The 10,907-nt window shown below is 39.7% G+C and overlaps 1 protein-coding gene across 4 annotated transcripts in view; it reads right to left on the bottom strand.

Annotated features, from left to right (window-relative positions):
• Positions 1–411: 411 nt before the first annotated feature.
• The window catches only part of NKAIN3 (sodium/potassium transporting ATPase interacting 3), a 705,418-nt gene continuing 694,922 nt past the window's right edge, over positions 412–10,907 (bottom strand). For all 4 annotated transcript variants that reach the window (XM_021942373.2, XM_021942370.2, XM_021942372.2 and 1 more), the window contains one exon: positions 412–1,094. In XM_021942373.2, the coding sequence (XP_021798065.1) occupies positions 1,081–1,094 (14 nt within the window). In that variant the 3' untranslated portion in view covers positions 412–1,080. The remainder of the gene's footprint in view (positions 1,095–10,907) is intronic.

Below are 10,907 nucleotides of genomic sequence, written 5' to 3'. Positions count from 1 at the left end.
AAGACACTTTTTTTTCCCCACCGATAATTGCTTCCCATATCATTTTCTTGGTTTTTGGGAAGGGGTAGGAGAAAGAAAAGCTGATGTTGCTAAAACGTGAATTCTCCTTTAGAAGCATTTATAAAGAATACCACAGTAGTTTCATGCTTCTTTTGAATATCCTAAGAGCAAAGTTCCTGACTGCAGGTCTATGTTTGTGATTTCTGTCCCCCAAGCTGTATGAGCTGTATGTTTAGGACTGACAGCAGTGTCAGGAATGGAATAATGACTAGAAAATATGGACCTCAGAGATACCCATATTCCCTCCAAAGGGGAAAGGGGCTCTGCTAATCCTTTATTCTTCCATGTGCCCACAATATGTATATATATGTGTGTGTGTATACATCAGGAAAAACAAGATATGCACAAGTCTGAAAATTTAGATTACCATAATATTGTTCTGGGTTTTAAGACGTCAAGAACAAAGGAGGACTCCATGTTTTGTTTTATGGCATTGAAACAATTACCCATATTCAATTCAAAAGCTGAATCCATTATTTGTACCCATTTATCAGCTGTCACAGGGTCTACCTTGGTGGCTGATAACCAAAGGTAATGTCTGCTAAAACAAATTCATCAGGCCTGGAATAACTTCAACAGTCAGCAGTGCTGACTTAATATCTCCACAGCACACACTGAGATTTCTCTTAGAATTGACTGTAGAAGGTTTTCACAGATTTGATTTTTCATTTTGCATGCCTCACATTAAATATTGTTAAAAATTTAAAACCAAATTCTGTTTTTTCTTTTTTCTTTTCTTTTCTTTTTTTTTTTTTTTTTTTTTTTTTACAATTTACAAGTGTTCATATAAGAAGGAAACGACTAAAAAATTACCCACTGAAGCACCTAGAACTTATCTAGAGAACAATGCTAATAATACAAAGGCTGTGACCAAAGAACTCCATGATTCGTGGGAAAGCCAGGAAGCACAGTCCAGCCTCTGGAAGGAACGTGAGGCAGGTCGGATCCACCGAGGTGCGCAGTCAATGGTCCTTTGCTCCCTAAGTCAAGTTCAGCAGCCGCATTTCTGGTTCAATGTCATTACTTATTTCGACCTAAAACAGAAAATACGAATTGCTTTCAAGAACTTCAAAGCTGACAGCTCAATATCTTTTATATTCATCCAGGTCTTTTGAAATGCAAAATAGCTCCTGGGTGCACCTGGTGCTGTCTGACTGTAGCAATAAGAAAGTTAGAAACTTGAGCCTTCCACTTTTCAGATTAGGGCATGGTAATCGGGCATCATCATCAGAGTGCTGGATGATTTCCTGGGAGAGAAGTGCCAGTCACACAGTAATTGTTGTGTGATGTGGAGTAGTCGCTATTGCTTTTCTTAAGAGTAAAGATAACAGGGTAATGTTGTGTCCCCAAACTATGAGATATTTGCATAGCCTGTTCTTTCTACAGTATGTTGGTGGTTAAGTGCTCAAGATCATCCTGCTCTTGCTTTCATGACACCCAACCAATGACTCATGTTTCTTACACACATCCCATCCTGTGATGACTCCTTTTATGTGTCAGCATGGCCAGGCCATGGTGTCCAGATGTTTGGTAAAACTTCAGTTTACCTCTCAGTGTAAAGGTTTATTTTTTATTTTTTAATTTTTTTTTATTTTAAAAAGAGATTAACATGTAAATCAGTAGACTTTGAGTAAAGCAGATAGCCCTCTGTAATGTGGGTGGGCCTCATGTAATCTGTGTAAGGCCTTAAGAGAAAAGACTGAGGTCTCTTGTGGAAGAAGAAAGTCTGCCTCCAGACTGTCTTTGGACTTGAGCTGCATCTCTTCCTTGGGCCTCCAGTCTGCCAGCCCCCAGATGCAGGCATGTGCGGACACACACACACACACACACACACACACACACACACAGACACACACACTCTACTGGTTCTGTTTCTCTGGAGAACCCTGACTCATACAGATCCCCATCTCCAATCACTGTTGTCTCCACACTTTTGAAAACGACTCTGCTTATTCTATCCTAAGCAGTAAGCCTTTGAAATGTTAGGGCATCATCTTCTGCATCTTTGCACAATGTCAACCTTAACACAGTACCTACTGCGTAGTTGATACTTCATAAACATCTGTTGAACACTTTTGCTCTCACAGTTTCTCTCCTGTGAAAAGTCTTAGCTAATCCAAACCCTACTCACCTTTGAAGGTTTGGCTGAGATTTCTTCTCCACTGCAAAGACTTCCACTTCTCCCTCAGCCATTTTGCTTTCTCATCCTGCTAAGAGCAACTCTCAGGCTATCAACTCTTCCCTATGTACAGCTAGTGGCATCCAGGCCTCATGATTAATTTCTTCACCCAGACATGCAAGTTTTCTTCCTTCAACTAAATTGTAAGCATCATTCCAACAGACTGTGTTTCACACTCTCTTCATAACCACATCTAGCAACTCCTTTTCCTCTACTTCAGTTTGATGACTTTATGCGTTGGAGTGAACTCTTCGGTTATAGTTTGAAATGGCTGAAAAATTTCCCAACAGTTTTACTTTTTGTTTGCCACTCTTCTCATTGTAGAGCATGAAGAAAATGACCACAAAATATCCACCCAAGCGCCTAGAACTCCTCTAGAGAACAACTCCCTCCTGCATGCCTCACGAGTGGGAATCCTCCAGGCCTCTCCCTGTGCCCCATCACATTTCCTCTGCTCATCTATTCTCTACATTCTGAATATCAGTGTCTACCCTTTCTACTCCTTGGCATTTTAACAGGGATTTAAACTAAAAGAGAAAGGGATGGGATTATAATGGTGGAATAGTTTTATGCAATCTTTACATTAGAAGGAATTTTCAGGGTTTATTTTTCCATCCAATACATGAATCTCTTTGAGTGAGGACAAGGCAACAGGAGAAGGTGTTTTTCTTTGTTAGCAGTAGTGTCAGTGAGGGTTTGGGGGAACTTCTAGGTACCCATTACATTTATCTTTAACGCCAGCTCTGCCTCAAGCTAATATTTTCTGCTTCTGGGCTTTAGCAACATGGATTGGTGAAGCAGTGAAACAGGCTGAGCCTGTTCCTATGATGTCAGGTAGGAATTCTGACAGTGTTACTTCAGGAGCTGGGAAACATGTCTGTGAGGAGTTTTTGCAGAAGACAGTGGGGCAACTCTGAAAGGGGGCATTCAAAGGAAAACCTATTGACAAACCTGTGTTAGGTTTTATTAGCAGACTGACTTTTAAAAAATCAAACAGGGCTGGGCACAGTGGCTCACGCCTGTAACCTCAGCACTTTGGGAGGCCGAGGCTGGTGGATCATCTGAGGTCAGGAGTTTGAGAGCAGCCTGACCAAAATGGTGAAACCTCGTCTCTACTAAAAATACAAAAAATTAGCCAGGTGTGGCAGCAGGCACCTGTAGTTCCAGCTACTAGAGAGGCTGAGGCAGGAGAATCCCTTGAACCCGGGAGGTGGACATTGCAGCGAGCTGAAGTCATGCCATTGCACTCCAGCCTGGGCAAAAAGAGTGAAACTCCGTCTCAAAAAAAAAAAAAAAAAAAAAAAAAGAAAAAAACGTCAGACACAAAAGTAGACAGATTAGTGTTATGAATCTCTATGTATTCATCACTCAGCTTCAACTAAAATGAAAGTTATGCTATTAAAGTTTCACCTATCAACTAGCACCCCCATGCCTTTTTTGACTAGAGTATTTAAAATAAAATCTCAACTATTATGTTCTTTCATTCATATCTCTATGCATTTCTAACTCAGTGATTCTTAACCAATCGACACTTGCCAGTATCTGGAGACAGCAATGGTTGTTGCAGTTTGGTAGGGAATGGTGTTAACATGGCATCTAGGAGGTACAGGCCAAGAATGCTGTTAAGTATCCCACAGTGGCACAGATCCATTGCAAAGAATTACCTCGTCCAGAGTCAAAAGTGTAGAGGTTGAAATAACCTGCTCAATTGGTAAGAATTTCTTTTCTTCTTTTTACCTATTCATTAGCATACCTATCAAAATTGACAAAAATTTCTTAACATCATTTAATATCCAGCCCATAATCACTTTCCCCAATCATCTAGAAATATCTCATTACAATTGGTTTGTTGAAATTATACCTTATATGTCTGGAAGCATCACTATGAAGTGCATATATTTATAATTTTCACTAATAACAAGGTAAATATAAAACTGATTCATTAAAAATCTTTCATAAGAATTCAAAGGATACAGAATTTTGTGAAATGTAGTATTTTTACTTAAGCGTCTTTTTTTTTCTTTCTATTTCTACCCCCCAGTCTATTATTTTATAAACCAGTTGATACATAAATAGTTTCTTTGGGGATGATAGATTACTTACACATTTTCTGTGTAGTAAACATGTATGTTTATGTGTGTGGGTGTGTATCCAACTATTTGTTGGAGTGATTCCTATGATTGAGAACTGCCTGGGCCAAATTTATGCAAAAATCTACATTTTTGTGTAAACTCCCCATGACTAGGGTAACTTGCCCCAGCATTTGAGAATTCTTCATTTCCTAAAGCTGTACAAACATCAGATATCAGTATTTGTAAGCATCGATAATGTAATTTATAATGAAATTCTTTCTCAGCTATTAATGTTAACCATATTATCTTCATATAGCCTTATAACTCATTTGTGCTATTCCATTTTCCTCTGTTCCTTTTATTTTCACTTCTCTTGTAATGTTAGTCTCTTAGTACTGATTTCTGAAGAGTTCATTTACAATTAAAGATATTAACATTTTGTCAAGAATTGCAAATGTGTTTTTTCTCATTCTTTTTACTGTAGTGTTTTATTTTTTGGTTATACAGAAGTTGTATATTGAAATATAATCTAGTTCTGTTTTAAAAAAAGTTTTAAAACCAAGCAAACCACATATACACAATGGTGTTTGACTATTGTGTCTCTTTAAATCAATAACAGTTTCCTTTCCTTTCTTCTTCTTCTTTTTTTTTAATTTGCTTTATACTATTTCCCACATGCTAGATTTGGCTGATTGCTTCCTTGTGGTGAGGTTTAATTATTTATATATTTTTATAGTATCAGTCCAAGGTCAGGCTTGACTTTATGGCAAGACATTTTATAGGTGGTGCTGTGCCCTTCTTATTGTAGCACATCTGGGGACACATGTCTGGTTGTCCCACTTTTTTTTTTTTTTTTTTTTGAGATGGAGTCTCACTCTGTCACCTAGGCTGGAGTGCAGTGGCACGATCTCGGCTCACTGAAACCTCTGCCTCCGGGTCTAAGCAGTTCTCCTGCCTCAGCCTCCCGAGTAGCTGGGACTACAGTCATGCACCACCACCCCTGGCTAATTTTTTATTTTTTGGTGGAGACAAGGCTTCATCATGTTGCCCAGGCTGGTGTCGAACTCCTGACCTCAAGTGATCTGCCCGCCTCTGCCTCCCAGAGTGCTGGGATTACAGGTGTGAGCCACCACGCCTGGCCTGGTTGTCCTACTTTTAATGATGCTATGATTGATCAATGGGTCTGCATAGAATACTTCAATTTTGGGGATCCATAACATCATTTCCTCTTTCTTTCTCTTTCTCTCTCTCTCTTTTTGCAGATGTTTGTAGATATGTTAGTAGTTACTTAAGGGTAACTGTCCTCAAGGCAGAATGGAATCGAGTGTTTCTTCTGATAGCACTGTAAATGTTTCTTTTTCTATTGCTTTTCTAATCACTTCTGTGTGTGTGTTTGTGTGTGTGTGTATGCTTTTTTCCTGTGTATTGTGTAATCTTTCCTGTATATTGTTTCTTCCCAGAACTTATCATAACATGGGGATTATAAATTTTTTTGATGTCAATATTAAGTGCAAAATATGTGTATTTAACATAAAATTTGGTTTATATCATTGACTTGAATTTTAAAATCAGAGGACACTTTCTCTTGGAAACAGGGTAAAATGACTTTTTATTTGTGTTGTTGATTTTTTTTCAGGGGGTGATGGTGGACTATATCTCCACATCACTGCCTAAGTCTATTTTCTTGCCATTGGCATCAATGGCAAATACCCAGAAAACTTCTGAGAAAGCCAGGAATTGATATTCTCCCTGGAGAACACTATTCAGATATGAGCTTTCTGAATTTGGAAAAGGGCTTTATGTGCCTCACAAAGAAGCATGAGAATCAGGTCCACAAATTTTAGGGGCAGAGAGTGAAGTCACAGGTCAAAGGAAATGATCTCAGTTTTCTTTGACATGTAACTGGTCACTGGTCACAGCAAACCCTCTTGCATGTTGCCAGTTGCACTATTGGTGGCATCATTCCATCCTAACAAAGACAGAGGTGCACAAACCGCACACTACAGTGATAAGTCTGAACTGCATAAGCTGTATAAACAGCCATTTCACTGCTACATGGTCAAATAAGTATACATCAGGATGTGTTCTTACAGTATTCTGTGACATGGTACAACCATTCTTATGATGCATCAAAAAGTTATTAATGTCAGTGACAAGGAGAAAGAGGTCCGAAGCTAGTGAGAACAACGAGCCCTGAGTGCCACTGCACTGGTGCTAAGTAAGGCAGGCACACAGGGAAGCCCATCTCTCCTTTCGGGATAACTAAGAAGGCGCTGAGTGCATTACAGCTGCAGTGCTCTTGAGACAGCCCGGGAGAGTTAATGCCTCACGAAGTCCCTTCCATTTCCAGGGACTGATGGTGAGCCTCAGGGAACAGAGTTCCACCTTTAGTAGTGGAAACAGTGAGACAACCACTGATATGAGCGGATCGCAGTCACCTTATAGTCACATGCCGCAGGGGAGAGATGGCAGGCAGAATTTGACATAGCTCAGCGTGCACTCTATCTGGATAAATATAAGATGTGAAGGCTAATCAAGGACAAATGAAAACAGTATAAAGATACAGTGATTCTATTCCTCTTTAGGTGCCTCCAGCTACAGTTTACTAACATATGGCTGGTGATTGTTGGTTTTTAAATCAAGGTTTGAAAGAACATTACTCCACCTTCCCACCAATTCCTACAGACACACACACACACACACACACCCTGATTTGTCCTACTAGCTGGTGCTTAATGTCGATGCTGTAAATGCAAAATGGCCTGACATCAACTTACATACGGGGGTACTAATGCAAAACAGCTATTCTCAGGAAAGAGCAGAAAGAGGTGACCACCTCTGCATCTGTCCTACAGCCTGATCATCAGAGGTGTGTTTCCTGTGTACCTGGATTGTCAGAGATAGAAAGCAGGCAGTGAAAGTACCTGTGGAGCTGGCTGCAGGGCTACCCTGAAGTACGGATTAGCTTTGGCTGTCTTCTAGTACTTAGTTGCAATAGCAGCCACTCAATCAGCAGTGGCCACATAGTATGTAGCAATTTTTGTGAAGAAAAATTAGCCTCCAGCAAAGGCAATCAGACAAATTAAGATACCAAAGAAAAGTCAAGTTTTCATTTGTAAGCCTTAGAAAAAGACTAGCTGAAAGGTATGGGGGAATCTCAGGTCAGCTTTTCTCATCAAGTCTTTCTTAACTGCAGTCATAGGCATCATCCTCATGGAAATTTCTAACATAATCAGATCTAGCTCTACCTTTACTGTAGAAAACAGTTCTGGAATTCCAGCTGCTGTCCTTCTTTGATAAACTGCCTTGCTCTAATTATTTTTATGTGAAGAATTACTGCTACATGGAGCTTAATCTTCCTGGTACCCAGTTGCTAACCATTTGGATGGAAATACACCAGTCATGATTTTGACAAACTTCAATTTAGTTACTCACTATGTTCTCTGAAATTCCATATCTCTTTGATAGCTGCATATGTTTACGCCATGCTGTTTTTCTTCCCGAGGGGTAAATCTGCTTCTGTTAACCCTCTTCTCCTGGTGTTACTGCTGCCCCTACTGTAAGCTGATGTGTAGGTGTCCTCTTCAAAGCCACTGCTGACCACTGGGCTCTGCGTTCTTACAATAAGAGCAGTCTTTACTCTTTCCTTTCATGGGTGGTGCTTTCAGTGTAGATCCTGGTAGAGACTCCATGGCAGTTATGGTGAGACTTACACCTCCCTTGCTGGCAGTTGTGATAAGATATTGAATCCCAGCACAGATTACTCCTGACCTGTGTGTCACATGTCCACAGGCCAGACCCAGATAACCAACACTGAAAGCATCTTGATAGCTTTAGGCATAATGGTGGAGCCATGGCTGTTGCAGGTCTCTTAGGGTCCTCACTGAGAGCTGTCAAGACACCTGTTCTGCTTAAGCCTCTGCTTCCTGTCCATTCACTCGCTTTATACGAGAACTATGGCAAACATCAGATTAGGGGGTCATGGGCTTCAACTTTGTCTTCTCTAGAATGGCCAAGCGAATCAGCCTCCATGCTGGGGATACCTGTTTTCTTCTGCTGCTTTTTTTCCTCTTAAAGACTTAATATTTTAAGAGCAGTTTTAGGTTCACAGCAAAATTGAGAGGAAGGTACAGAGATTTCCCAAATGGTCCCTGCCCCTGTCCCTGCCCTTGCACAGCCTCCTCCATTATCAGCATTCCCTACCAGTGTGTTACATGTGTCACAACTGATGAACCTACATTGATATAGTCACATGAAGCCTATTGTTTACATTAGGATTCACCCTTGGTGTTGTACATTCCATGGGTTTGGACAAATGTATGCTGAAATATGTCCATCATTCCAATGTCATACAGAGTAGTCCGACTGTTCTAAAAATCCTCTGTGCTTTGCCTATTCATGTCTGCCATCCCGCAGCCCTTCATCTGTTTACTGTCTCCATAGTTTTGCCTCTCCCAAAATGCCATATAGTTGGAATTATATAGTATGTAGCCTTTTCAGTTTGACTTCTTTCATTTCATAACATGCATTTAAAGCTCCTCCATGTCATTTCATGATGCCGTAGCTCATTTCTTTTTAGCACTAAATAATCCATGGTATGGATGTCCCAGAGTTCATCTGTTCACCTGAGGAGGACATCTTTGTTCTTTATCAAATTTTGGCAATTATGAATAAAGCTGCTATAAATATCCATGTGTAGGTTTTTGTGTGAACCAAACTTTTTAGCTTCTTTGGGTAAATACCAAGGAGCTTGATTGCTAGATCTTACCGTAAAAGTATGCTTAGTTTTGTAAGAAACTGCCAAAGTATCTTCCAATGTAGTTACATTTATTCTGCTTTTGATAAATTCTGTGTCATCTTTTCAAAGTAGCTCAATTGTTATTTCTCCGGGAAGCCTTTCCTGCCAAGAGAGAGTTAACTATTCCCCCTCCCACATAAAATTTCCTTGGAGACAGATATTGTTTTGCACCTACCTTTTCAATGTACATCTCCCCTCCTAGATTATTGGCTCCTAAAGGTCAAATCTCAAGTATTATTTATCTTTATATCTCTAGCACTTAGGATGTGCCTGGCGTGCATAGTGTAGGTAATCAATCAGTGATTGTAAAGTGAATTAAACTGATTGATGTAATCAGTGGGCTTTTTAAGCTTGATATCATTACTTTAAAAAGGAAGAAACAAAACATGAAAGACCAAATGCATCTGTGAACCACCTTACCCCTATCCCAACCCTACTTCCCATATACATATTCACATACAATTTGACTGTGGACACTTGAAAGGTGCACTTTGTGGTTATGGAGCATTGACATACTCAAACATGAGAATTAAGGCTTCCTGTGCAATTCTGCAGTATTACCTAGGAATGAGCTGCTGGCTGGAAACTCTGCATATGGAGTTCAAAGCTACCTGTTCACAGACATGTGCCTGGGAATATGCTAAGGATTCTTCTGACCCCCTTAATAAAGTGGCTTCCTCACAACACCTGGCTTTCTACTGAATGGTGATAAAAGAGGCTTAATGAAAGTTAAAGCCAGCATTCATTCCCCTCTCTAACAATTTTGCACAGAAGGTTGGCTTTTTCTCCAAGCTGTTGCTGGGTAGTGATATGGCATCATTGGGTTCAATGGAATTCAATATAACAGCCTTATTAAAAGAAATCAAGTAGACTGACAGAGGCAGATTGGATAAATGCTGAAATATTTGCATACTGGTGGAGAGTACAGATACTGACCTCTTAAATTGTTTCATGCACAATGATTTCAATTCAGGCTTAGTTTGATCCTTTAGATTTTTGCTTCCTTTATGGTTGAAAGGCATTCCATATTCATCTGACATGGTAATATGCATAATCTGTCAAAGCAGAAGCTTGTTCTATTGCTTTCTGTAGAGAATAGCTTGTAGTTTATGCTATATTCAGCAATCCACTGCTAGGTCAGCAGTGAACAGGGATGCTAAGAAAAGCCTTGGAGCAGATAGCGGAGCTGATCAAAGCCTTTTAGGTGATCTTAAAAGTATGTTTTAGGTGTTTTTGATTCACAGAGATGGAAGTGACTTTAGAGAACATAAGTGGAAGTCGCTTGCCTCTGGGTCATGCCACAGAACATCCTTTTGAGGTACATAGGTACATGGGCATCCAGTTTTTAAAAGTCATTCAAGAAGAAAATTCCATTATCAACATTTATCAAATGGAGTTGTTAATAACTTTCCCTAATAGAAAGATCTCTCTTAAATTGCAGCATTTTTCATATTGCAATTTCTCTGCTGACTTTTTTTTTCCCACAGTGGAGATGAAAGAAACCATTCATCATCCTCTTATCACATAACAAATATATGAAGGCTCTCTAAGTCACCACTAGGCATTGTCTTCGTTCTTTTCTCACTCCCAATGCACCAATCACCTTGATTATTGTCACAATCCCTGACAAGTTTCCCAAATCTACAAATATCAACTTTTGGAACATATCGTTTATGAGCACTTAGTGGTATGAGTAATGAGGTGGTGACTGCTTGGTTCTGGAGGGTTATATAGGGTGAATGTTTTTTCCAAATTGGATTTGCTTTAAGAAACCAAAATTTATTTAAACATCTATCAT

The sequence above is a fragment of the Papio anubis genome, chromosome 8 (genome assembly GCF_008728515.1).
Source record: "Papio anubis isolate 15944 chromosome 8, Panubis1.0, whole genome shotgun sequence".
In the NCBI taxonomy this organism is placed as follows: Eukaryota; Metazoa; Chordata; class Mammalia; order Primates; family Cercopithecidae; genus Papio; species Papio anubis.
This window is presented reverse-complemented; position numbering and strand designations above follow the sequence as displayed.